General features: G+C 42.5%; 3 protein-coding genes across 3 annotated transcripts; 2 read left to right on the forward strand and 1 right to left on the reverse strand.

Moving 5' to 3' along the window:
- The first annotated feature begins 610 nt into the window (after positions 1-610).
- On the forward strand, positions 611-6,649 carry rrp7a (ribosomal RNA processing 7 homolog A). Its single transcript, XM_080775305.1, has 7 exons — positions 611-680; positions 939-1,081; positions 1,434-1,556; positions 3,011-3,134; positions 4,893-4,990; positions 5,308-5,515; positions 6,475-6,649. The coding sequence occupies exons 1-7, from the start codon at positions 617-619 to the stop codon at positions 6,558-6,560; spliced, it is 846 nt and encodes a 281-aa protein (XP_080631431.1). The 5' UTR covers positions 611-616; the 3' UTR covers positions 6,561-6,649.
- A 1,179-nt stretch (positions 6,650-7,828) lies between these two features.
- Positions 7,829-14,152, reverse strand: LOC308324425 (zona pellucida sperm-binding protein 4-like; the record flags this gene model as incomplete). The annotated part of the gene is made up of 9 exons (XM_080776471.1): positions 14,048-14,152; positions 13,538-13,634; positions 12,808-12,945; positions 12,037-12,215; positions 11,819-11,901; positions 11,302-11,405; positions 10,553-10,736; positions 8,429-8,573; positions 7,829-7,909 (listed from the first exon to the last, which is right to left on the reverse strand). Exons 1-9 carry the CDS (start codon positions 14,051-14,053, stop codon positions 7,829-7,831), a joined length of 1,017 nt encoding a protein of 338 aa, XP_080632597.1. The 5' UTR covers positions 14,054-14,152.
- Positions 14,153-16,016: 1,864 nt separating this feature from the next.
- On the forward strand, positions 16,017-25,368 carry wbp2nl (WBP2 N-terminal like). The gene is made up of 8 exons (XM_080776613.1): positions 16,017-16,182; positions 16,713-16,821; positions 17,218-17,356; positions 17,840-17,932; positions 18,872-19,060; positions 20,413-20,529; positions 21,643-21,719; positions 23,403-25,368. Exons 1-8 carry the CDS (start codon positions 16,124-16,126, stop codon positions 23,451-23,453), a joined length of 834 nt encoding a protein of 277 aa, XP_080632739.1. The 5' UTR covers positions 16,017-16,123; the 3' UTR covers positions 23,454-25,368.
- Positions 25,369-27,829: the final 2,461 nt, after the last annotated feature.

Below are 27,829 nucleotides of genomic sequence, written 5' to 3' on the forward strand. Positions count from 1 at the left end.
AAATCCTTTATTTACCCAGGGTAGTAGCTGAGCACATGAAGTGCTCATTTTCAGCAACGCCCTGAGACACACAGACACACATTAAAACCTGGGAGCTGACCAATACAACCACAGTCTTATACTGTTGGCCACTAAGCAGCGCCACTGGAGCAGTTGGGGGTTCAGTGCCTTGCTCAGGGGCACTTCAGCGGCTTTGGGTGAGACCAGTGTGACAATCTCTTCCCGACCCATATTTTTCTTGCCCGTCCGGGGAATCGAACCAGCAACCTTTCGGCAACAAGGCGCTCCTAGTCTAACCATTAGGCCACCGCTGCCCATTTAAATTAATAATAGGAATAGCCTATTCTTAGTTCATAATGGGAGTTTGTGTTTTCTGTTTATCTCAAGTCTCTACATACATGGGATCTCTTTTCTCATATCAAACATATTTGGGAACTGAGACATTCTGGTGATATAACCATAGAGGATATAACAGACATTTTGGTTAATTACCACCACAAGAGGGGGTTTGTTCGTCTTCAGAAAGGACTACAAAAAAAGGCTTTGACTACAACTACCATTGCGCGTCGTCGACGGCATCTACTTCCTGTGTAAAAGGTTACACCAAAAAACAAACATGGCGCCTTCCAAGAAGAAACATGGCAGTAATCAAGCTTTGGTCATTCCTGGGGGATTTGCAGGTATTAAAATATATAATTTATATCAAAAATACATATGTTGACAACTCCTCGTCGTACAGAAATAATAGTCGTGCGATCTTTATAACGTATCGACATCGTATCCTAAAGCAGAACCTGCAATCCTGTGTCGACGTTACAATGTGCTTGCTGCACTACTACTGTGTACGTTTTCTTTTGTGAATGATTGTCCCAGTGCTGAATGTATGTACCGGTATATGTATTTATGTATGTTGACTTTATTCCTGTCTTTTACGGCAGTGCTGTCCTTACAGTTTTCGCCAGACAGTGTTGCGCAGCACAAGTTGTACGTGAAAGAGCACAGGGTTCGAGCGGAGAAAACGACGTACAGACCCCTAGACAGAACATTGTTCGTCCTAAACATTCCTCCTTATTGCTCAACGGTAGGTCGTTTTCCGATTTAAATACACTTTCCATGATGTAGATGTTTGGGATATTCATATTCTTTCAGTGAAAGCCACTTATGGTATGTCACAGAGCTTTGATTTGATTTGATTATTATTTTGAACCTTCAGGTAAAATAAAAATAATAAACGATTCATATATATTTATTTTTTGAATGAAATAAGAAAATGATAACAATGTGATCATTGATCTTCCACCAGAAGTTCAAAAAGGAGTAGGAAGAAGTAAAGACCTTTCTACTGTTTCTCTACACAAAGCTGTTGTTTACTAGTATGCACATTTTATTTGGGCGGGTTTGGCATACAACACGTCTCCTTTTTGTCGTTGCAGCCGGTGGTTAAGCAACTGTTCTCTGAGTTTGGTGCCGTTCAGTCAGTATCGTTGATGGACCAGCCTGGTTCCTCTGAACCAGAACCCCATTTGAGCAACGTCTTCCAACCAGCTAAAAAACAGGTTTGTGTTAATATGTTTATCTCACAGTGACCGTATCATTACACCTCCTTAACACACACCGTGGTTTTAACCAATTAACTTACCTGGCTTCCTTATTTTGGGCACTGTAGGCCAAATTTCCCCAAAATGTTATGAATGTCAAGTAAAGGCTCATTCATAGTCTGGATTTTCGGTGGTGAGGTGACCACCGAAGCTGTAATGACGTGGAGCGGTGGTGAGTAAAAACAGAGAGAAGGGCTGCATGGGAAGAGCGGTGGTTTGCTCTTCACCGCGGCTCAGTGACATCATGTTGTAGTTTTGGGTGAAGCGGTGGTCAGCTCACCACAGAAAATCCAGACTATGAATAACGCTTAAGGGATAATGTGTGGCTGAGTGGTCAACCTGAAGATGATTTATGTATAAACAATGACCACTCAGCCATACATTATCCCGCTTATTGCACTGTTAATACATAAATTAATAAATTGACCCAAGGTGCAACAAAACTATTTATTTCTTGTGTCACACTGGCCACCGTCTGCCCAGCTGCAACATGGAAAACAAGGCAGTGAGTTGATCAAAAATATAATCCATTTTCGGGTACTGTCTATTCCTTGCTCAAATGTTTTCAAAACATTTTTTTTGAGAGCAATGTTTAGCTGTAAATGACATTGTGTGTGTGTGTGTGTGTGTGTGTGTGTGTTTACATGGCTGTCATGTTGGAAACATCAGTAAATCAACGGAGCACAGCAGGTGCTCCGAGGGTTTGATTAGGCATCGGTCATTATGCAGATATAACAGACCACTGAATTTGACAATTGACCAATCAGAATCAAGCATTCAAAGCCGTGCAATAGCATAATGTCCATTGTGCAAATCTGTGCGAAATATATTGGGTGTAGTGTAGGTAGGACTTCAGACACCAGATTCAGGGCCCGACATGGAACCAATGTTTTCTGGTACTTGTCACTCCTATTTCAGGTAATGTAGTGTATCCAATGTAAGGGAACTTTGACAGGAAAAGACTCGCTCACCGTATAAACAAAGTGCACAGCACCTGAGCTGTATTATTTGGAAGCTGTTTAAAAGCAAGTTCTTTGTCTGTAAAAAACCATAGCACTGACGAAGGTCTGAGGACCGAAAACGTTTTGCTTTTTAATCTCACCATGAGCACAGAGCACCATGAGCACAGCATCTTAAAATCTCAAGTCTCAAGTCTAAGGAGTTTTACTTCTTTGTTTATACGGTGAGCGAGTCTTTTCCTGTCAAAGTTTCCTTTATGTTTTTGAGACCACCGCTACCGTAGTCAAGTTTAAAGAGAAAAAAAGGACGAAGAAAGGCGCAACAGTTTTCTCAGTGCTTCAGTGTATCCAATGTATCCATATTTGCCCCTTTGCATCAATGTCTGTCTGTCTGTCTGTCTGTCTGTCTGTCTGTCTGTCTGTCTGTCTGTCTGTCTGTCTGTCTGTCCATAGGGTTTCAAAGTGGGCTACGTGGTGTTCGAGAATGCCTCCAGTATCTCGGCAGCTAAGTCTCACCCCTACGACGTGCCATTGGTGGTCTCTACAGAGCAGCAGACGGTGAAGACCGGTGTACTAAGTACGTTAGATTAGCCCATTCTGACCTGAGATCAGATTCATACGAGGTTTCCACTGGACACACACTGGTCTGATTAACCAATTCTGACCTGAGATCAGATTCTAAAAAATGTCAGTCGTTCTTCGATTTTTCAAAAATAGCAGACCTACAAGCTCGTAGCGCGCCACTCGGTGGCGCGCTATGAGCTTGTAGATCTGCTATTTTTCAATAGCTAAAGCATAACATGATGCTGACACCAAAATGGGTGCCCGGTCAGAATGGGTTAGATCATTCTTCGTTGTCTGTTGGTGCAGAAAATGTTTTTTGTGTCACAACTAGGGATGCACCGAAAGGGAAATTATTGGTCGCAAACCGAATACCGAATATAGGAAACAGTTGACCGAAAACCGAATACTGCATATCCGAATATGTTTAATATTATATATTTTTTCCCTACCATTGCTGTCATGGCCGTACCTTAAAGCTACCTGATTTATGGCAAAATAAATGGTTATGGCAAAACTTAACTTAAATAATAATCACTATTATGCACTATTCGCCGTATTCGGTGATATATTATCTGCCTATTTGGGCCGAAACCGAATAGGCCGAAAATGCGTTTTTAGCCATTTTCTGCCGAATATTTTCTGCGGCCGAATATTCGGTGCATCACTAGTCACAACACAAAATACTACATTGACAATAAAAGGAAAAACCTATAACATTCTGGTGTTACAGCAGGTTAGGGTTAGTAAACCACATGGCTTACAGGTATTAGAGTAAAGGTCCTTACACCACCGAGTGTGACAAATAATCTATTTGACAATGCATCAGTGAATATTGGAGATGCCTCATTCATCCACTTTTCCACAAGATTCACACAGACGACATTCTCTGGTCAGCGACAAGGGCCTGACCTGAAATGACTGCTGGACTGAACATATCATATGAAAACTAACTTTGGGAACAGTCAATGTTTGGGAAGCACAAACACATGGGGCACACAATTGATAGGTGCGTTGCGATTGGTCTAGGCCAGTGTTTCCCAACCTGTGCTACGCGGAGCTATGGTGCTCCTCTTGATGTCTCCAAGTGTTCCGCCTGATTTTAACTAAATTAACACTATCCCTCCCCCGAAAGCAAAAGCTATTGAGCTGCAGGCTTCCTATTGTTGCGTCGTTGTTGTCACACGTCTAACCATTAGACATGCGATAACTACTAAAAACACGGAACAATAGACTCTAACGACCCTCGGCCCTAGGCCGTAATTAATCACACCATGCCAATTGTGTATACGTTTGTGCTTCCCATGTTCAGTCCTGCACTCAAGGGGAGATATTTTACTTAATATTTTTTTGCCAGAACTTTCAAATAGATATGAAACTAGAGGACAATCTATCTGACACCAAGTCTTAGGAATTAATTATTGGGGTGAGTACACATGCAGCACTACAAGTTAAAATGCCAACAAGGTCAGTCTGCTAACACGGTGTGGACGGGACTGATCTATGGCTGTGTATTTTGTATATAAGATCAGACATTCTAGGGCTACATCCGCCCCCGCTTCCTTCAAGTCCTAAAAAATGTTGTCTATTTTGGATATTGTTTCAGTGAAAGTCACCCTTTCTACACAAAGCAATACCGTAGTTTACTACCGTATGCACATTTCAGTTGGGCGGTTGCTGAAATACCTTTTTAGCGGTATATAAAGCCATGAACACGTTCAAATCTCTTTTAACCGGTGGTTTCATTAATTTCTTTGTGTTTTTTCTTCCCCAGAATGGATTGGGCAGTACAAGGGGTCGTTCATTCCTCCAGATACGCTGCAAGCAAAGGTTGACACCTTCATGCAAGACTACGATATTAGGAAAGAAACGGTGAGGATTATTATCGTAGCTTTACCTCCAACATCAGCACATTTTCCCCACCGATTCCAAGAACTGTCTAAAGAGGACGGGACGCGAAGACCGTAAGGGCGCCGCCATGTTGCGCACATGGCGCTCCATGGAAGGAAAGAAACATGCGCAGTTGAGACCAAAGGAAGCTGAACGCGGAAGTGTCGGCTGCATCTTTCCTTCCATGGAGCACCATGTGAGCAACATGGCGGCGCCCTTACGGTCTTCGCGTCCCGTCCTCTTTAGACAGTCCTTGACTGATTCTAGCCCCTAAGACCGACGTCCATCTTTGTTTGCAGGAAGTGGAGCTCCAGAAGGAGGCGGCTGAGAAGCAGCAGGAGGACGAAGAGGGATGGGTGAAAGTCACCAGAGGAAACAAAGGCGCCAAGGCCCGCCCCCACAGCGAGGCGGCCAATAAGAGGACTCTACAGAAGGAGATCAGGAAGAAGAAGAGGAAGGAGCTGATGAACTTTTACACCTGGCAGCACCGGAACACACAGAAAGAACGTAAGTTCATTATCGTGCATTTTATCATGTAAACCCGGGGAGTACTGCACCTGTGAAGGAGCTTTGCAGGATTGTGTTTTCTTGTTAACCCATTCTGACCTGAGATCAGATTCATACAAGGTTTCCACTGGACACACACTGGTCTGATGAACCCGTTCTTCGATTTTTCAAAAATAGCAGACCTACAAGCTCGTAGCGCGCCACTCGGTGGCGCGCTATGAGCTTGTAGATCTGCTATTTTTCAATAGCTAAAGCATAACATGATGCTGACACCAAAACGGGTTCCCGGCCAGAATGGGTTAAAAGGCATTAGTGGATGGGACATAAGACGGTAAATAATCAGCGGCATGGGCCTTGAGTCAGATTCAGTCCCTTTCCGAGGGGCGAACAATGAGTGAAAGTATCAACAGATCAACAGCTCACAACACATTGCGAGCTTGTAGATTGGCTATTTTCGGCAAAAATATTTTGTGTGTATGTATACTATACTAGGGACAAAAAAAGTACCAACTTTTGTATAGACGCCCTGGGGAACCCCCAGTCAAAGTAGGGTTTAAGTTGTTAAAATGTGATGCACAGGATTGTAAGATGGAACTGCAGAAATGCTGTGGTTGGGAATATACTTGGAACAGCTTTAGAAGCCCTCTGGAACTCTCTCTAGTGTAGATCCATAGATCCTCTCTAGTGTAGATCCATAGATCCTTTTTACGTGGCAGCCCCCTGCCCTCTGGAACTCTCTCCCCTTGGAGATCCGCCAGACTCCCACATTGAACTCTTTCAAGTCTGCACTGAAGAGACATTAATTTGTTCACTCTGGCTTTTGGCAACTAGTTCTGTTTTTTGTCTTGTAAAGCGTCCTTGTGTTTCTTGAAAGGCGCTATATAAATCCAAGTTATTATTATTATTATTATTACTACTATAGCTGAACTCGTTCTAAATGCAACTACCGTGTCTTTCAGATATTGCCGAACTAAGGAAAAAGTTTGAAGAGGACAAACAGAGGATATCTGTGCTGAGAGCACAGAGAAAGTTCCGACCTTACTAAACCAACAGCTGCCCCGAGTACATCTCCGTTCCATTGTTTCCTTTATATAATATTGTCACACAAAAATAAAGTACTCCTTTTGTGGATATCAGTTCTAGTGAGGCGTTTTGTTCAATTTGGTTTTCTAGAGTATAGAAAGCTTTAATATTTAACCCATTTAAGCCTGACCTCAAAATGTAAAACAAATATTCTAAATCCTCCAGTTTTCTGAAATAAATATTTTTTTTACCATTTTCCAAAAATAGCAGGCCTACTAGCTCTATGAGCTTGTAGATCTGCAATTTTTCAATAGCTAAATTATAACAATGTTTAAAACACCAAAAGGGGTTCCCACCCAAAACGGGTTAATAATGATGTTGGGTACTGATGCTGGTGTGCATTCTAAATCACACAAGATTGCTTTGCTATATTAAAACCTGCATCTCAGGACTGTAGAATAAATGATGCACTGTGTGAAACATAATTTGTGCTTTATTGACATGGACCATTGCTTGGTGGCAGATCACCACAAGTGGACGTTTCCTCATCCTTATCAAGACGACAGATAACAGGAACAGCAGCAGGTTTCCTCATCCTTATCAAGACGACAGATAACAGGAACAGCAGCAGAGCAGCGCTCACGGCAGAGAGAGCACCCACTGTACACAGAAACACTGAGGAAGGGAGAAATGGACGTTTGTAATTACAATCTATGCCAATTAGCCCCTCGCAAAAAAAACCACCCTTTTATGTCTGACTGTTGGTTAAAAATATATTGAACCAATGAAAAGTATTAAAGCGCTTCGACGACAACAACCTTAACTCCACTTGAGCTGGATGGTTTTTTTCATTTTAAGGAAAAAAGAATGAACATTTCGGAGTTAGTTAGGTGGTTTCTTCCAGACAGCAGAGCATTAACAAAGTCACGTATAGGGCCTACCTATATCCCGGTCAACACATTGATTCTCCTCTGGTCGTCCGGTGCTGTTCTGATCCATCCTCAGAGGTCCCAAAGAGACTAAATGGGCCTGTCTGGATCCAGATGAAGCCTCCCTCCTCTGCCTCTCATGCTCGGATGCTGTAGAAGGAAAGTCGCACCAGAGCAACAGAACAGTTTGAACAAAGAAATGCCTATTCTTTCCAACCAACGGCATATCATTCAAATATTGTAGACCTAGTCGATAAATACAAGCAATATTGATTGAATCAGATTAAACGTCCTGATTATATAAAGACTATTAATTAAAACACTGACATTTATCCAGAGATGCAGCATTAGTTGAAATGTCTCAAAACTCACAGGTAATCGTGCAGGGCTGTGCACACTCCACATCCTCCGTGCAGATTTCCACCCAGCAGTAGAAGTATATCTGAAATAGTTTAAAGCAGTCATTAATGTTCCCCTACTACTAATGAAGACTAAATGATACAAGTTTCATTTTAATCTTAACATCCCACACCACCCAATTAAAAAGATTTTATTTATGTATGCCACATTTATGCACTGAACCAATAGATGGTGACAGAGTACACAAAACAGATGCTGAAGGGTGTTCAGTTCACATTCACCCATTGATGGCGGTGGAAACCTTGCAAGGCACCAACCAGCTCATCGGCTGCAGTTAGGGGTTCAGTCAGTGTCTTGCTCAAGGACACCTCGACACTTATATCCAGGAGGAGCCGGGAATCGAACCTGGAACCTTCGCATTCCAAGACGGCCGCTCTACCTCCCGAGCCACTGCCGCCCATGGTGTATAGGCAGTTATTTGATCTCACAACCAGGATTGCTTTCAATATACAAAGAAAACGACTGAAAAGCTATCTGTACCATACATGGTAAGTAATAGTAGCAGGTGTTTATACAATTTGACAGTCTGAGAAGACTTTACCTCCTCCAAGCTTGGACGGCCAGTATGAGGGTCCACAAAGGCAAAGGTCTTGACATAAAACTGCCGGACCTGGGAGTTGGATGTTGAATTCCCATGGCTGTCCTTGGGAATGGAACTTATCATGTCTTCCACAGCGTTAGGACACCTGTTAAAACAGTGTTGGGGCCGGGGGTAATGTGTTAGCCTACATACGTGTTATGTAATAACATTAATGAGTAACAAAGAAATTAAACGTAACTTTTACAAATTGGGTATTAATTCAGGTGACGCATTATTTCAAAAACGTTTTCTGTAAGCTGATAATGACGATGTTGTTCCTCTACTCTACAGAGACAGCACTGAAGGAATTACATTACACCAGGATTGGGCTATCGGTGTACAAGAAAATGCTCACCGGGATGTGTCACTCATATACAGGTAAATTGAATCGGACAGACCTCAAAAAGGTCTTTCCCAGCTAAAGCATGTCATTTGCACCCGTCCAGTGGTGAGTGACCCGTATCTTTGATAACGTATTATACCCCATTGCGAGATAATGGTAAATCTCTCCACCGCCCACGGCTTGGAAGCTCTGACCATCCTCCATCCAAGCAAAGGCTACAAAGTGAGCCTGTCGTTGAGACGGAGGTTTGAATCTGGCCGGAACATACAATTTATTTTTCCTGTAAATATACATTTACAGGAACTATACTTTTACTGCTTTTGATGATTTCTTGTATAGTATTGCACCTCTTTATAAATATGTCTTGATCAATTGAATACACAGGACCATAATGGAAACATTCAAGGAACAGCTTGTTGAACTGTGTTACTATGTTTAGAGTACCAATAGGTGGTGCTGTTGCACCACTCGCTTCAGACTGGTCTGATGTTTGTACTTTTTGCAATAAATTTCAATAAATCAATCAAAATCAGACTGACTGGAGGGTGTTTGAGGACGCCTCTGGGAATAATGTCAAATAGCTCTCACACATTGTTCCAAAAAAAGACCCACCCCAACCAGAAACCATGGATCAGCAACACGGTATGGCTCACACTCCCACGCACGTTATGGTGCTTTCAGATCCGGCAATGTAGGGCCTACTCACGCCACTCTCTTTTTTTTTTTTAAGATTTGTTTTTGCCTTTATCGATAGTTTCAAGTGGAGGTTGACAGGAAAGAGGAAGAGAGAAGGCCAAGGGTAGAGACATGCAGCAAAGGTCGCCGCGAACGGGACTCGAAACGCACGACTCGCTGTCAGGCCAGAGCCTACAGTATAATTATGTGGCATGATGCGCCTGGACCGCTAGGCCAGCGGGAATAGTGGTCTCGCGCAACTCAACAGCTCTGGCGGGATACCGGAAAGAAATGACAAAAGTATGCATGTTGTTTGTGTATTACAGCTCGACTTTCGACACCATAGTAGTCTCAAAGAGGCTTGACATAAAGCTCAGAGACCTGCAGGGCTGCACCCAAGCGTTCATGTGTAGCCGCCGGATACTAGAGTAGACTTCCTGACGAAACGCTGACAGGTGTTTAGAATGGGCAACATCACATCTGACCACCCTGACCTTCAGCAAACCCCAAGGATGCGTGCTGAGCCCTCTCCTTTTACTCCCAGGACATTCGTGACTGACCGTATATCCACGCACAGCTCCAAAGTCATCATCGTGCACACTGATGGCTTGACAGTGATAGGCACGATATAGACAGTCAACAATGATGAGTATTGCCTACAGGGATGAGGTCAGATCACTGGTACTCTGACGCAAGGAGATCAACGTCAACACGACTAAGTAGCTGATGGTGGACTTCAGTAAGCTGAGGGGAGAGCGTGGCACCTCTCTTCGATGCAGGGTCAGCACGTTCCTTGGAACTCGGGGAGGAGGAGCTCAGATCATGGGACACACTAAATCCACAGAGGGCTGCCCTGTAGTGTAGGCCACCTGTATGCAATCAACGATGCAGTGTCAAGCTGACCGTAATGTGCTGTATGTATACAGGTTTCATCGCCTGACGAAGTTTGGATGGAGGGAGGTGAGATGGATGAAAAAAAACGTTACAGTAGGTTTGTTACTTCCGCTACTTTTCTTTACACGCTCTTATTTGCCTCGTCTGAGGGCAAGGGCAATGTCGTGACTCACCCGTCGTAGAGGAGTGTCCACACAGACTGTCTGGAGGCTGGGTAAGCGAAACAGTCTCGTACGCGCAGGGAGACGGTGTCTTCTAGAAAGGGTGGAGCGATTGAAATCTCCACATATATGACCTCACGGAGGGGGAAGGAGACGGGCAGCTGGTCTTCAGGGAAGAAGGAGGTGAATGATACATCTGGAGTAAAAGACAAAAGGACAATAGTTGATGTTTTGTGAAGATTACATTGTACATTTGCTGACTGTTAAGCACTTAAACAGATCAATAGGCTGCCGCAATAGAGCGCCGCAGTCCTCGCCCCCCTTTCAGCACGACGAGTTCCCAGGAAATAATGCCTCATTTTCCCCATAGACGTTTCAAAAAGTATTTGTTTAACGTTTACGCCGCAGACAAAGCCAACTCTTGTGACAAAACACAATAAACACAATGTTTTGGGGCCGATCAAATAATTAGTAAGACGAAAACAGAAAGTTTTGTTTTGCCTTTATTTTCTTCTTACTAATTATTTGATCGGCCCAAAAACATTGTGTTTATCGTCATGATTTGTCACAACAAGAGTTGGCTTTGTCTGCTGTCTTTTTTAATTAATATTTTGAAAAGTCTATGGGGAAAATGAACGGGGAATTATTTCCTTGGCCTTTGTCGCTGCGACGCTCTATCCTATTCAGTTGCAATGTGACTTGAGTTTCTTTTCTGAAATGTCATTCTTAAAAATCATAAAATCCAATCTAATGTCATGTACCTGTTGCAATTCTCATTTGAACTCCAAAGGTCCCCAGGGCAGTCACAGGAGGTGGATTGGTGGCAAAGTATAACGAAGCCTCATCCTCACACTGGACCTGTAGCCTGGAAAACCCACATTGAATAAGGTGCACAAAAACATGGCCATCTCCCGCAATGTGCAGTCAGTAACACAGTATGTATGTGGATCTCTTCCTCTCATAAGATACAAAATGGACACAGAATTTAGAAGATATGACGTCACAAGTTCTCACAAGTTCAGACATAATCATTGTTCTTATACACGCCTCTTTCATCCAAGGGCCATGCCAGGTTTTGATAATAAAATCACACTTGTGTGAAGTAAGTGAGGGGCACTCTTATCATCATACAATCACTTTTGGCGTCCTCACTTTTTAAGCCCTCAGTCAATAAAATCCTCGCTATGGGGTATTCACATTACACACACACACACACACACACACACACACAAAGCTGGGCATAAAAATTGATGGTTTCATCCTGTGAAATATAGGCACCTGAATGGTGGATGTTGGCTCACAGTTTTGGTCTGCCCCACTGTCTCCACTTCCACCTCATACCTCACCACATCTCCCACAACCTACGACAAAAGACAGACAGACGGGAGAGAAGCCGGATTAATGAACTTCTTTCTCTCACAGACACACAAACACGCGTATGTAAAACAATGTAAAGACTAAAGTAAAAAGCCCAATGTGATGATGTGTGGAATTACCTCCACCTTCACGCCACAGTCCATGACACCAATCTTGAAAACGGCAGTGTCTGCAGTGGTGACTGCAGGGGAGCGGTGAGCGTGTGGCTGATTCTTAACCACGAGACTGCTGGGACCGAACGGGAACTCACCGCCTGCAGTCTTCACAGAGAACACCAAGTGACTGTCCAAGGAGCAGGCTGAAAGGAACAAGTTGAAAATACTTTATTGTCTCCACCAGGCCGAATATTTTGCACTCCGTCCGTCAGTGCGTCCGTCCGTCTGTCGGACGATGCCAAACTTTGCACACACACACTCCCTGGATGCCAACAATGAACCTCTGCCACAATCTCTCAAGAACGGCCTGTTATAGCGCCACCAGGAGGCCGACTTTTGTAAAACACATTTTTTGAGTATTACTTCTCCAGATTTTGTCCAAAAATCCCGCAAATCGTTACACAGTATCTCTATAGTCATGTGCTCAAGACGTATTTGTCCGATATTTCATATTCTATCCTAATTGGCTAACATTGGCTTTCAAAGTTTGCAGGATTGGCCCTGAAATCATGAACGCAGCGTGCAATTTACATGAAATCTTTCACACACTTTCCTATTAGAGGAATATATCCCACCCTTTTCACCTGGCCTGGTGGAGACCTGTGCCCCTCTAGTTTTGGTTTTGTCATTGTTTGGCAGGGTGGCCCCCATTGTTAGAATGACTGAAAAGTAATGTTCCATCCTAGCTAAGTATGGCATAGCTGACATATAAGTAACACCAATGTGACACATTACCATTGCGTTTGTAGTAGCAGGTCGAATCTTGATCATCGTAGCAGCATCCCAGTTTTCCCAGGCAGATATCAATGGAGACATTTTGGTGGCCACAATCCACTCGTAGATCTCTCTGGGTGTCACAATGTCTAGGCAGTACTGAAGGAACGACATGTTTTAGTACTGAACTACCCACAAACGGTCATAATCTTACATTTTCTCTCATTTCTCACTTTTTTCGTTCAACAGAAAATGACAGATGGATCCACATTAAAACCTTGGAACCATCTCAGATGGCTGGGGAAACAGTATTATTTACCAAAGTAAAAGGAAAGGAAATACCATTGTCAAAGGGAATTTAACGTTTGTGTAAGACAAAAATAGTCACTAAAGGCTCATACATAGTCTGGATTTTCGGTGGTGAGGTGACCACCACCGAACTACAACATGACGTCACGAGCCGCGGTGAAGAGCAAACCACCGCTCCAGCCCTTCTCTCTGTTTTTACTCACCACCGCTCAACGTTATTTCAGCTCCGGTGGTCAGCTCACTACCGCAGCGGTGGTCACCGTAAATCAAGACTATGAATAGGCCTTACATTATAGGCCGATTTGCTCAGACACTGACATACAATACTCCATGCATTGTCAATGGGAATTTAATGTTTGTACAAGACGAACATCTACACTAATAGCTGAATATACTCTGGACCGGTATAAAATGTGTATCACCACACATGTAGGCTACTCACGTGTGGTGACGTAGGGCCATGGACAGCTGACTTTGACACTGAACCACCGATCATCTCCGGACAGCTGCACCAGTAGAGGTACGACCACCCTGCTACCCTGTTGATGAATAAGAATAGAAAGACATGGGAAACTATACTATAAAAGGAAAATATTTTATTTTGCATTGTTTTTTTTAAATAGTCACACCCACCCCAACCTCAATGCAGAAATATGTATTAATAAGGCCTTGCCGTGGCTGTTTAGCAATAGCCTATCCTTAATTAGGCCTATATGTTTTGCATCGAGGCTGTAACACATGACTTTCATGTTTATTTTGTTTCAGTTGTGTTGGCCAAATCAACCATGGTTAGCATCTCACCAACACAGCTGGTTACTCTGTCGTTTTTGGTTAACTCTCATCTCTCACTCACACTGGGCCTTCAAGATAATGGTTATTAATCAAATGGATATAGTGCTATTGTTTGGTCCAGAGAGTCATCACAGACACGTACAGTGAGGCTATACTTTACCTCCATGTCCACTAGAGTATAGCAGCTGTCGTATTTGCTGTAAAAAGTGAGGGTGTTGTTGTTCGTGTGGTGCTTATGGGGCCCACCGAAGAACCGTGGTTCCGAAGTACCGTGCTTATCTCGCTTCCATGCACCGCAGTGTTCCACATTACGCACAGCATCTTCTCCTGCATTATCTGGAGAAAGGTCACTTGTTGATGATCAAAGGCAAAGATTCGTATCTTATACAACGTGATTTAATCAACCCAACGAATAGCAATACACTAGTACAGGAATTAAATATTGTTAAAAGGTATCAACTTGATAGCTTGCACTTGATGCCTAATCCAGTTAAATCAAAGTTGTAGCCCAACGTTGACTGTTAATTACAAAAACATATTAGCCATATGGTTCACATGATGACAGTCTATATGTTTCAGGCGGGCTAAAATAAATGTCTATCTTACCTACGCGTAGATTACTTTGGACCAGTCGACCAAATACAGCACGTATTCTGCGATTGGAACAGGTAACTTTGGGTACGAAACGGTCGACATCCCTCTCCCCGAGCATGCTGTGTTCTTTCTTCTGCGACATACACAATATGTATTGAGCCGTGATGAGGGCAGCAGTTACCCAAATCAACAGATTAGATGAACAATAATTCATTGTTGTTGTTGCAGTGTAGATGTTTGTGTATATCGAACGAGTCCAATTTCAAACACAACAGTGTTTGTGTGGTTGGAACGTGTTTTTTTTGTGGGTCGCGCGGTAGAAATCACGTGACTTTAATTAAAATTATAGACTACTAATCATTTCGAGACTTGCAATTTTTATGGGTGACGTGCGATGTAGCCTGCCTATATTATTTATTTGTTTTAATACGACTTTAATACATTGATTATACTAGAAATGAGGACACGCACGTTAATTCAGTCATATCGTTTAAACCATAGAGGTTTAAACTCAATGACAGAACAGAGCCCCTCCTCTCTCCAAGCCGTCATCCCCTATAGCTGTCTCATCATTATCCCCATGGAAATTAATAAATGCGTATGTTACCTAATTATTATATAACCACACTTAGTCACTTCATTGCCAGCCGTTTTCTTTCCTTTGAAATGTCACGTTAAACCAATTGGGCCGCATAGCTGTGATTCATGCCGTGTGTGTGCAGTCACAGCTGTGAGTCAGAACTCAGAACACTTTCCATAATTTGGTTTTGTCCCCTAAACTCGATCATGGCATTATGTCATCAAGATATTACCAGACCAATTAATTAAAGTAAGCCTATTGCAATTTGGAAACATAGGCTATTTAATTTAATTTGAAATGTACACGAACAATATTGCAAATTTTGTATTGAAGGTCTATATAGACCAAGGATACTTGCGATCTAATTGTCAACTTGCCCTGTTTTGATGAATTGAACAAGGTGTAAACAAGTGTAATGCTATTGGGTCGTCCACTCACAGTTAACAGTCTTTGAAATGTAGTACTGTAATTCTGCAAAGTTCAAACGGTTAATAAATATTTCAATCAATCAATCAACTAGACTAGACAGACAACAGCATGACAGGAGACATTCCTACATGATGTAATGGAATGTGATGCTTTATTTATTAGTCGCTTGTTTAGCGAACAGATCACAAGAGTACCAGCTGACGTCGTGACGTCACATGTTGACGTTTTACTGGGGCAACAACATCTCGCTCGACTCGGATGCTTTTGCCTGGCACGTCCGGTCTGGAACGGATACGTCTAATCTAAGCCTAGACTGCTAAAAAAAAAAACTTTCATTTTTAGACTATTTTTACCCCAGTTTTTAGACCATTTTAAAGCCATTTGGACGTCTATTAGACTACAAAAATACTCAATGGGGACTGGGGTGTGTGTGCAAATGGCAGGAATGTCACAGGATACAGCGGGCTCTAGACCGGATCTGAGCACTGGGCAGTAACTAGCACTATAGCAGTAGATTTCCACAGGTTCTGCTGCGGAAAGTCTGGTGACGCCAAGCCGAGGTCAGCGGCATCCAGTTGACGCCGAGACCAGACCAGACGCAGAGCAGAGCAGACAGTAGAGACACCAGTAAACATGGCTCTGAATCGAAATCATTCCCAAAACGGTGGCCTGTTAATAAACAACGGAGAGAGGTATGTATGCTGAAATGTACAATTGGAGAGTTGGCTGCCAAGTGTCGTGGCATAACTTGTTAATTACATGTTTAATTGCGTTTGTTTTTTGAGCTAACGTGCGATGATGAACGGAACGCTAGCTAAGTTTTTAAGGTTAGCCTTAACGCTAGCTTGGAATAATATGTCTGTCTATCTGCGCCATCGTGAATGAAAACACGTCGTTCATCCGACGACGACAATTAAAGTATAGTTCATAATATCGTTTCCATTCAAGCAGTTCGCATTGCTGCTGTGTTGTCTTCTGTACATTATGGCTGTCAGAAGCTAGTACTTTAGCATTGAATATAAATATAGCACTAAAGCCAGGCTAATGCTAGCTGGCAACACAAACACAGGATGCAGCTGTGGTTTAACAGTGGTTGTGTTGTCACTTTGGAAACTAAGTTACATCATTCTTTTTATTATTATGACTCACACACACACACACACACACGTCAGACGTTTGTTATGACTTATGTTGACATATTATGTCTCCTCCTTTTTCAAAGCGTCCTGAGGGAGAGTAAACATGTGGAACTGTCCTTCAGCGATGTCTCCTGCAAGACAGATCTTCTTAAAGGGACCAAAAAAGGAACAATTTACCTCACACCATACAGGGTACAAAGTGCACCTGACAATTCTTTGTCAAAAATGGATTCGCAATGTGTGATGTAGTGTTTGCTTTAGGGATGCACCGAAAGGGAAATTCTTGGCCGAAACCGAATATAGGAAACAGTTGGCCGAACACCGAATATCCGAATATGATTAATCTTTTTCCCTACCATTGCTGTCATGGCCTTACCTTAAAGCTACCTGATTATGGCAAAGCTTAACTTAAATAATAATCACTATTATGGGTCCATAATACATTTATTCAGCACTTTTGAATATTCGGTGCATCACTAGTTTGCTTTGGTAGTTGCTCTTAGTTTATCTGTTGCATATCTCACACTCATACCCCACCCCCCACCCTCTGTTTCTCAATATCTCTCTGTTTCTCGTTCTGTTGACTAGTTGGTGTTTGTTAGCAGTAATTCCAAGGACTGCCTGGGGTCGGCCATGTTTCCATACTATCTGATGAAGGGTTGTAGCATTGAGCAACCGGTCTTCGCAGCCAACTACATTAAAGGGACAGTGTCGGCTGAAGCTGGCGGTATGATATTATTGTTTGTTTTTCCTTCTTCTCCTCGCTGCTGTTCATCTTGGTCTTCCATTTGCAGGCTTTGACACTAAAGGGTTGCCCACCTAAAAACGTTGGGGCAGGTGGAGTTGTTTTTCAGTTTTCCCCGGTCCCCGGACACAACCGTCTATAAACGCAACACGAGATATCTGTCTAAACACCTGGTCTGCGGAATGTAAAATAAGAGAACTGTTTCCCTATAATGTGCTCTTTTCACTGTTGCAACATACACCTTAAATTGAACTGTAATTCAAATTTTACATATCATTTTGTAATGGACTTTATACTTTCCGTTCAAGTGGGCATGGCTTTTGGGCAGGTGGAACATGACCTGTACTTGCCCCTAAAGACCTAGTTAGTGTCAACCCCTGCATTTGTTTCCAATGTATACATTTTGAAGCACAGTCATTCCAATGGTGCCGTTGCTCTGCTAACATAGCATTTTCTCCATGACAGGTGGCTTTGAGGGTCAGGCCAACTTCAAGATGGCGTTCAACAGTGGGGGAGCTATAGAGCTGGGACAGCATCTCTTCAAACTGGCCACAAATGGTAAGACAGTCAACCAGAGAGCTCTACCCTCTTCTCTGCCACCCGCTGTTTTCGACGGGCACCAACCGGCGAGCGACGCCTCACTACAACTGACTACCCGCCACGAGCGTGTGCACACGGCCTCTACTACAGATTTTCGAGCTTTCTTTATTTCTTTTCTTCTTAAATTTACATCCCGCAATTTTGTAACCCAGTTTTCTTTTCACCCAGTGCCAATTATCTAACGTAATCCTGGGCGTTACACTTCCTCTGCCAACCTGGTTGGCAGAGGAAGTTTTCGAGCTTTCTAACGCTCATCAATGTCGATGTGTTGCTGCCTTTAGACCCACAAGTCAATATCTAATGGCTGCGCTCAACTTGAGAATGAGGACAATCTCTTGACTTTTTAGTGATAAACCTGGGTGGAAAATGTGAGAGTTTAAAAGGCCTGTATTGCAGGAGAGCTCTGATGACAGCGAGGCGCGGGTTTGATACCTGAGCCCCTGAGCAAACACAGGCCGGCAGAACCTTCACTAAAACAGCCGGGACAAGGGGCACGGTGGCACAGTTGGTAGTGCTGTCGCCTCATAGCTAGAATGTCCCGGGATCGATTCCCACTGGGGACGCTGTCATCAGTGCCCATACCCTAGGCGGGGTTGGTGAAAGGGCCTTTCTGTGTGGAGTTTGCATGTTCTCCCCGTGTCCCCTAGGGTACAAAAAACATGCAGTAATCCTGTTCTCTAAACTGCCTCCCCCTGGCGCCTGATGGAGGGGAAAAGTAACTGGTTGGAATAACGTGTTCCTTCCACGCGCTACGTCCAACCAGGGAAACTCCCCCCCCCCCCCCCCCCCCCCCCCTGTCAGGTGTAAAGGAGCAAATTGTAGGTACAGACACAATCCAGTGTTGACATTATGTTGTGATGGGAGGAATAAACCAACGTCTCCCTGACTGTCTTTCAGCTTCCCGCTCAGCTCCGGCTCAGAACGGCGCAGCCTCGTATGGTTACCCGTCGCCTGGCATGATGGACGGATACGGTCCTCCACCGCCTGCCCAGAACTACCCCTACGCACCCCCCGCCCCACAGAACGGCTTCTACCAAGGACCTCCCATGGCCAATGGGGGTTACCCTTATCCCACAGCCCAAGCAGGTATGGAGTTGTTTTCTTAGTTGTATGTATGTTTCATTTTGACCAGCTCAGTGGCCTTGTGGTTAGACTGTCCGCCCTGAGACTGGGAGGTTGGGGTTCGATCCCCGGCCGGGTCATACCAAAGACTGTAAAAATGGGACCCAATATACCTCCCTGCTTAGCACTCAGCATCAAGTCCCTGCGACATACTAGCATGTCCAGGGGGTGTACTTGTACATCAAGCTGCCTCACGCTACAGAAACAGGAGATAGGCTCCTGCCCCTATGGGCCTCATGGCTCGACAAGGCTACTTACTTTACTTATGTTTCATTTTGTATACAAGACTCAAAGAGTTTTGGGGAACCTAGAATTTACACAAGATGCATTTCTAGTGGACACTGCTATAAAAGCTGACTCGAGATCAGTGGAAAAAAGATTTCTTTCTGTTGTCCTGTTTAATATGCACAGCGTTGTTAGTGCAAAATTATGTTCATCATATTCTTATTATTCTTTATCATATCATTTCTCTCTTTCAGTGTTGTTTTTGGCAGCAAATTTCTATTTTAGTTTAGTCATAGTCTTTGGACTGAAACTTCGTTTAGTTTTTTGTCATATTTCTGTCACCTGGAATGTCTTAGTGTTTTAGTGTCGTGCGATTTTAGTTGACTAAATCTACAGTTGATTTAGTTGTCTAAAATGTATTTTGGCGAGCCTTGATGGCGTTGTAATGACATACTTTACACTTGCTGAAAATAGCCAATCTACAAGCTCACAACGCGTAAAATCAAAATAGATTACTTATACTGGATCTCCTGTCCACTAGTCCCTTCCTAACCTTTTAGTCTAGTTTTTATTTGTTGACGAAATTGACAATATATTTAGTCTTATTTTTTGTCACCATCATTCATTTTTCGTCTTAGTATTAGTCGAGGAAATCAACACTGGTCTCTTTCTCCCCCGCGTTGAGAGTGTTGGTGCAAAACCAACTGATCACTGAGGGGTGAAGAAGAGTCTACTTTGTATTTATTTAACCCATTCTGACCGGGAACCCATTTTGGTGTTAGCATCATGTTATGCTTTAGCTATTGAAAAATAGCAGATCTACAAGCTCATAGCGCGCCACCGAGTGGCGCGCTACGAGCTTGTAGGTCTGCTATTTTTGAAAAATCGAACGACTGACATTTTTTAGAATCTGATCTCAGGTCAGAATGGGTTCATCAGACCAGTGTGTGTCCAGTGGAAACCTCGTATGAATCTGATCTCAGGTCAGAATGGGTTCATCAGACCAGTGTGTGTCCTAGTGGAAACCTCGTATGAATCTGATCTCAGGTCTTGATGGGTTAAATTCCTTCCTCTTGTCCGTTCGGTTGCAGGAGCATACCCAACAGCCCCAGCATACATGGCCCCACCCCCACCATACCCCGGGCCTCCCCAGAACTGGGCTGCACCTCAACAGACCTGGGCGGCACCACCACCACCACCAGCTCCAGGTCAGTGTGTGTGTGTGTGTGTGTGTGTGTGTGTGTGTGTGTGTCTGTCTCTTTGTATGTACTGTATGTGTCACTGCACCTGCCAGATCTGATCTTTTTGTGAACATTACATCTCCAGTAAAAGAAGGCTGTGCAGCAGACTGTCTCATTCACTACATCAAACCGCGTTGCACTGTGCAATGCAAACTAACAGGCGAGTGGCTATACCGTGCGGTATTTCCGAACGTAAATGTTCAGTTGTGGTGATTCCCCGTTTCCCAGACCTTTGGCGCTGCTGCTCGTAGCCTAGCCTGACAGCCTCACGCTGTCACTCCTCCACTCCACTCCATAGACTGAGGAATGCTATTCATTTCAATGAGTCAAGGCAAGAAGCGGCCGGGGGGTGATTTCACAGCAGTTATCGTTATCCAATAAAAAAAATTAGCGAGCGTGGGTAAATAAAATATGAAACGAAATAAAAATATAATTAATACATGATGATAAAAGCTACTTTCGAATGGCAATTTTAGCATTCGAATATATATATTTCTTTTTTCATTTTTGAATTACATTCATATTATGAAATTCGTTCTGACAGACAGCCCTAGTATAGAATATGATCCATGGATCTGAATAGATCGGACCTACTAGAACAATAGTGTTTTGCCCACAGCAACACACACTAATGAGATGAAATGGCTCCTGTAGATTGTGAGGTGAGCATGGTGTGTGTTTGTGGTATAAAGGCCCTTTCAGGTGGTGAGCGGGTGACGCAGGCGTTGTCACCTGGATCAACAACAGGTGTGCTCATGACGGGCGCAGGACGTGTAGCGTTAAAAAAAACCCACAATGGAGGTCTAGTCGCCCGTGGGCGTGTGCACAAAACCAGCACACCGGCGACAATTTCACCGGACCGCACCCGTGAGTGTACGGTGTACGGCTTGCGTAATCGCCTCTGAACTTCTCTGCGCGTCCAAAATAAACGTACGTCTCTCAGAGGTCCGTCTGTGACTGCGGTCCACCCACGCACGGCCCTCCCACCCTCTCTAGGCCATTTGAATAGAGCTTTCAGTGGTCTTTCTATAGGCTAACGTTCCTGTCGCTCCCCTGCCATTCCACACCTTCCTGTTTCAGGCAACTCCAAGGCAGCCGAAGCAGCAGGAAGCGCCTATTACAACCCCAACAATCCACACAATGTCTACATGCCCATGGTGAGTGACCTTACATTTTGTCCTTTGTTAATTTAGTGTAACCACATTATATTGTCGCTGTCTCTTGAACCCATTTTGGGAGGGAACCCCTTTTGGGGTTTTAAGCATTATGTTATACTTTAGCTATTGAAAAATAGCGGTGGTATGAGCTTGTAGATCTGCTATTTTTGAAAAATCGTGAGAATGTGGAGCAAATCTTTGAATATATATTCGTTCATAGCGAACGTTTTTAACTTTGTGGGGTGTCTCTGAACAACATATTTTCAGACGGGGGTCGGTGTGGCCAATCACATAATAATCTTGGGGGTTCTTGACATGGAAATGTTTGAGAACGACTGACATATAGAAACATAGGGTTTTTTTCAGAAGACTTTGTAGAATCGTTCCCAGGTCTAAATGGGCTAAGTGGTAGTGAATGAGCTCGTGTATGGGTTTGTATTAATATTGAACCAATGAATAATAGGCCATTAACAAGAGCTTGTAACTAAATAATACATTTATTACCCACTGGAAGACTGATTTGATCAGCTATGTTAACCCATTCTGGGCGGGAACCCCTTTTGGTGTTTTAAAGCATTATGTTCCACTTTAGCTATTGATTTATTTATTTTTTGTGGCGCAAATTGTGCCGCAAATCTTTGAATATATATATTCTTTCAGAGCGTTTTAAACTCAAATATTTGCTTCTGGGCGTCCCTGGAAAAACATATTTTCAGATGGCGGCCAATTACATATAATTCTGGGGGTTCTTCTTGACATGAAATGGTTTGAGAACCACTGACCCAGAAACACGGTTTTCTTTTCTGAAAACTGTCACATTTTGTAGAATGATCCTCGGGTCTAATTGGATAACTATGCACCATGTCTGGTGTGACGACTCTTTTCAGTGCTTCTACACAGTGTTGTTTTTGGCAGCAAATTTTGATTTAGTTTAGTCATAGTCTTTGGACTGAAACTTAATTATTTTGTTTTAGTCACATTTTACTAGTCACCTGTAATGTCTGAGTGTTAGTCTAGTTTTAAATCTACAGTTGATTTAGTCGACTAAAATGTATTTTGGCGGGTCTTGATGCGGTCATAATGAGTGTTTTTACACTTGCTGAAAATAGCCGATCTAGAAGCTCACAACGTGTCGCAAACCAAGTGTAAAATGACGTTTAGTGGATCTCTTGTCCACTATAGTCCCTTCCTAACTTTTAGTCTAGTTTTTATTTGTCGACGAAATTGTCAGTATATTTAGTCTTAGTTTTAGTCATCGTAGCTTAAGTTTTCATTTAGTTTCCATTTGTTTTTGTCAGTGAAAAAAGGTAGTCGACGAACATTCTTCGTCTTAGTTTTAGTCGACGAAAACACACTGCTTCTACAACATGTTTCTCTTGGTGTCCCTGTAATAATAATAACTAGAAAGGTTGCAGAGTGTGGTTGCCGCAGTGGCTTACATTATATACCCCTCCCACTAATATTGCCAGCCTATTACAATTTCAAGTCACACCTTAGATCATGTGTAAGTAATTCGGATGGGATTTAACCCCCAAAATTCATGTTTTTCCGACAAACTGTTACATTTATCGCATTTGCGGCGCCCCCTATGGATTTTAGTCGATGAAAACAACACTGCTTCTACAACATGTTTCTCTTGGTGTCTCTAATAATAATAATACTAATAATCTGGTGTCCCTGTAGGATCAGCCTCCTCCTTACGCTCCTTATCCGGAGGAGAAGAAAAACAACTGAGGCTGTCGCGGCATCACTTTAAAACTCCTCTCTGTATTAAATGTGTATTATTATTATGAATACGAGTGTTATCATATTATACCTTTTTATATAATTATAAACCTTAAGTAAAGGAAAATGGGTTACTTGTGACTCATGACGAGTGTGAGGATGTCAGGGACCGATTTATAATTTAGCTGATATTTTAACCCATTCTGACCTGAGATCAGATTCATGCGAGGTTTCCACCTGGACACACACCGGTCTGATGAACCCATTCTGACCTGAGATCAGATTCATACGAGGTTTCCACTGGACACACAATGGTCTGATGAACCCATTCTGACCTGAGATCAGATTCTAAAAATGTCAGTTGTTGTTCAAAAATAGCAGATCTACAAGCTCATAGCGCGCCACCGAGTGAGCTTGTAGATCTGCTATTTTTCAATACCTAAAGCATAACATAGTGCTAACACCAAAATGGGTTCCCGTTCAGAATGGGTTAAATACTGGAATATCTGATGAAATCACATATTTAGTCATTAATTAAACAAAAAAAAACCTGAGTGAGATCTGGAATCATCGTTCCATATTGCATAAGTTGAGCTATTTTGCGATTTCTTTTATTAGACCATTCTAAACTTTCCCAACATGGAGGACGTTGGTTTTCTTTGGTCTGAAGTTGTGGTTTGCTTAAACATTTTAGAAAAAGGGCTCATCTGTATCCCTTGGGAGTTTAAATGAAGAAAAAAAAATTGCTAGTATGGTGGAATGTATTTTTAAAAAGAGAGATTTATTACCAGAATATTTTGTAGCAATTATATTGATTGCAATTCTTACACTTTATTGACAATAGCATTTTCTATTGTAACTGGCATTGTGAAGGTTTTGTTTTATTTTATGTTTACAGTCGCAGTAACGTTGTGCGTTATGCATTTCGTGAAATGTGTCTCTTATTGGTTCAAGATCTAGAGAGTATGAAGCATGGTTCATGTACAATCCCAGAACTGGCTGCTTGAACAGTTAATTTGGTAAAGTTGATCATTGCAGGTACATTAATTGACTAATTTGACCTAATCAAGTACGTCTGTGGAAACACCTAGCCACTAAGCCAGGTCTCGTTTTTTCCTCCTTGAGCCAGCATGGTTCTGTGTGTCTCTGTATTATAATACCACAGATGTTTGATACAGATCTGATAAATATTCGGAACTGTAATATACCCTTAGTCTTTCCAATTTCCAGCAGAGTCCTGTCCCCAGAGTCCTGTGCAAAAACTCCCCAAGCTTGTTCTTTATTAACAGTGGGTTGGATCTAACAAACCTTCTGCCCTAAAGCTCGGTTTGGTTGATACTTGGGGGCGTGTTCGGAAATAGCGCACTGTGCAATGCGAACTAATAGGCGAGTGTGCTCTGTTGCGGTATTTTTACGAACGCGCCCTCGGTTGAATGACGGTACTGCTTGGAACAGTTCGAAAGATCCGTTCCTGTCGGCATGGCGACACAGAGTATCAATTAAATCATTAGTCGTAGCTGTTATCGTATTCATGTTCACGTCGTCTACTAAAGCCCAGCTGAAATCTGCGGGGCGACAATGCCGTGCTGTTATTATGATTATATCACGGCTCATCAGTGTTCTGCCTGCAGTTACCTGTGAATGCGTCTTTTATTCCCGATTACACACGCCGTTGAAGCAACCAACCAACCATATGATTGCGTGTGTGTGTGTGTGTGTGTGTGTGTGTCTGTGTGTGCATCAGCATTTTTGCACTGGTTTTAAGTGGATAGAGGATTATATTTTCAGTTTGCTTGAATTAATCAGACTGTATATGTATTAACGATAACTTTACTGTTTTAGAAATTCTTATTCCTTATTTTGACTTGTTCCTTATTTTGATCAGTTTGCAGATTATAATAAAAATGCCTAATGAAAAATGCAACTCAGCTGCTTTTCATTGTTTCTAACATTGTTGATGTTTACCACATTAATTAACCTTAATATCCCTATATTCTGGGCATGTCAAATGGTAGATCTATAAATTCACAACTGCGCTGCGAGATTTTAGATTGGATATTTTTGCAGAAGAGATTTTGTGTTGAAGGGAAAATGAAGCAAAAACAGTACACAGACCCCAGTCAACAAAGTAAATATACCTTTTTGGTGTTTTAAGCATTATGTTATTACTTTAGCTATTGAAAAATAGCAGATCTACAAGCCCATAGTGCGGCACCGAGTGCCACGCTATGAGCTTGTATATCTGCCATTTTAGAAAAATCGTGAAAATTTGGTGCAAATCTTTGAATATAATGTATTGTATTGTATTTCAGAGCAAACGTTTTTAACTCAAATCTTTGCTTTTGGGGCCTGGGCCGTGGCTCAGTGGTCCAGGCACCTTGGCCGGCAGTCTGCCGTGGGTTCGACTCCCAATCCCGACGGCCTTTACTGCATTCACTCCCCCATCTCTCTCCCCCGTTTCCTGTCCCTCTATAAAAAATGGGTGCAGGTCTTTTTTCCGACAGCATATTGATCCGAAACCTCAATCCTAACCTAACCCTATAACCGCAAGCACGGGAGCAGCGCATGTCGGGCCATCGCTTTTTCGCATCGCAGCGAATGTCCCCCCGCTGCGGAGCGGACCGTTGCCCCGTCGGCTAGAATGCTGTCGGGGGGGGGGAAAAAAGGCCGCCTCCCATAAAAAATATATAATGAAGTCGAAAGCCTCAAAAAAGAAAAAGAAAATCTTTGCCTTTTGGGGCGGTCCCTGGAACAACATATTTTCAGATGCGGGTTATTGGCATATATATTTTTGGGATTCTTGACATTAAATATTGAGCACGACAACATGGGTTTTTCAGAAAACTCTCAGGATTTAGAAGACATTTCACAACCAAAGAACGAAGTACTTGAGACAGACTACAGCATATTTATTATTATTATAATATCACACACTGTTGAATCTGAACCATATACAGTATGCCCCCTCCTGTATTATCACAGGAGAAAAAGAATATCACATACCATAGAGGTGTTTTTTTATTACCACAGTCTCAAGTATATTATAAATAAACACAAATTAAATCTTATAAGCCTCAGAACATCACCAGGTATTGTCTAATACGACGCTTTCTGGAACACCTACCATGTAGAAAATAACAGAGATAGCTGAAATAATATCCAATTTACACCAGTCCACATATCGGCTCATAAATGTAGATAAAACATGAACTAATTGTACTTCTATGGCTTAACCCATTCTGACCTGAGGTCAGATTCATACGAGGTTTCCACTGGACACACAACTGGTCAGATGAACCCATTCTGACCTGAGATCAGATTCTGAAAAATGTCAGTCGTTCTTTCGATTTTTCATAAATAGCAGACCTACAAGCTCGTAGCGCGCCACTCGGTGGTGCGCTATGAGCTTGTAGATCTGCTATTTTTCAATAGCTAAAGCATAACATGATGTCGACACCAAAATGGGTTCCCGTTCAGAATGGGTTAAGTCCTGTTTTCTTTCCCAGTACCATTTGAGGAAGAAAAGAAAAAAAAGTTATTTTTGTCACCTATTTCCCATTATACTATATATATATACTAGGGCCGGGACTTTATGCGATTAATTTAGATTAATTAACTACAGAAAAATTAATCGCAATTAACTACAGAAAAATTAATCGCACCTTTTTTCTTTTAAGGCGGAACGTTTCTCACTGGGCGCATTTCCAGTAGGCTCATTAGGCTGCTGCACCGCCTTAAGTTGATATTTTTTCAGACCTCCAGTTCTAGGCAACACAGAATGGGGTGACTTTTTATTATTATTTCCACAACAGCTATATTAATGACAGTATAAAATGTTGAAAATAAGTGGTATCCTGTAGTCATTGTATTCATTGATTCACTGGGATACCAAAAAACATTTGAAAAAAAAGGTTTCTCGCTGTTCTCAGGTTGAATATTGATATGCGATTAATCTAGATTAATTAACTACAAAGCCTCTGATTAATTAGATTAGTTTTTTTAATCGAGTCCCAGCTCTAATATATACACACACACATGCATATGAGATGTTGCACATACATATAATATGTATATATATGAGATGTTTTGTAACACTGCAAATGTACAGTTATTGGAAGAAAAAAATAATCTGGATATATATAAAACGGTAATACCCACTGATCATTATCTAGGAGGAAATAGGCCTGTGTCACACCAACCTTTAACTCATTTTGGGGCGGGCGGGAACCCCTTTTGGTGTTTTAATTATGTTATACTTTAGCTATTGGAAAAATAATAGCAGACCTACAAGCTCGAACTTGTAGGTCTGCTATTCTTTTTTTTATATCGTGAAAATGTGGCGCAGATCTTTCAGAGCGAATGTTTTTAACCCATTCTGACCGGGA

The sequence above is a fragment of the Protomyctophum bolini genome (assembly GCF_963924005.1).
Source record: "Protomyctophum bolini genome assembly, chromosome: 11".
NCBI lineage: Eukaryota > Metazoa > Chordata > Actinopteri > Myctophiformes > Myctophidae > Protomyctophum > Protomyctophum bolini.

What these genes read in the sequence shown, in the direction of transcription:
- rrp7a (XM_080775305.1), top strand. Translation starts at nt 617, where the DNA reads ATGGCGCCTTCCAAGAAGAAACATGGCAGTAATCAAGCTTTGGTCATT. An exon ending in TCCAACCAGCTAAAAAACAG is followed by an intron (nt 1,557 to 3,010) that starts GTTTGTGTTAAT and finishes GTCTGTCCATAG; the next exon opens with GGTTTCAAAGTGGGCTACGT. An exon ending in CCGGAACACACAGAAAGAAC is followed by an intron (nt 5,516 to 6,474) that starts GTAAGTTCATTA and finishes CGTGTCTTTCAG; the next exon opens with ATATTGCCGAACTAAGGAAA.
- wbp2nl (XM_080776613.1), top strand. Translation starts at nt 16,124, where the DNA reads ATGGCTCTGAATCGAAATCATTCCCAAAACGGTGGCCTGTTAATAAAC. An exon ending in AGTGTCGGCTGAAGCTGGCG is followed by an intron (nt 17,357 to 17,839) that starts GTATGATATTAT and finishes TCTCCATGACAG; the next exon opens with GTGGCTTTGAGGGTCAGGCC. An exon ending in CTTCAAACTGGCCACAAATG is followed by an intron (nt 17,933 to 18,871) that starts GTAAGACAGTCA and finishes ACTGTCTTTCAG; the next exon opens with CTTCCCGCTCAGCTCCGGCT.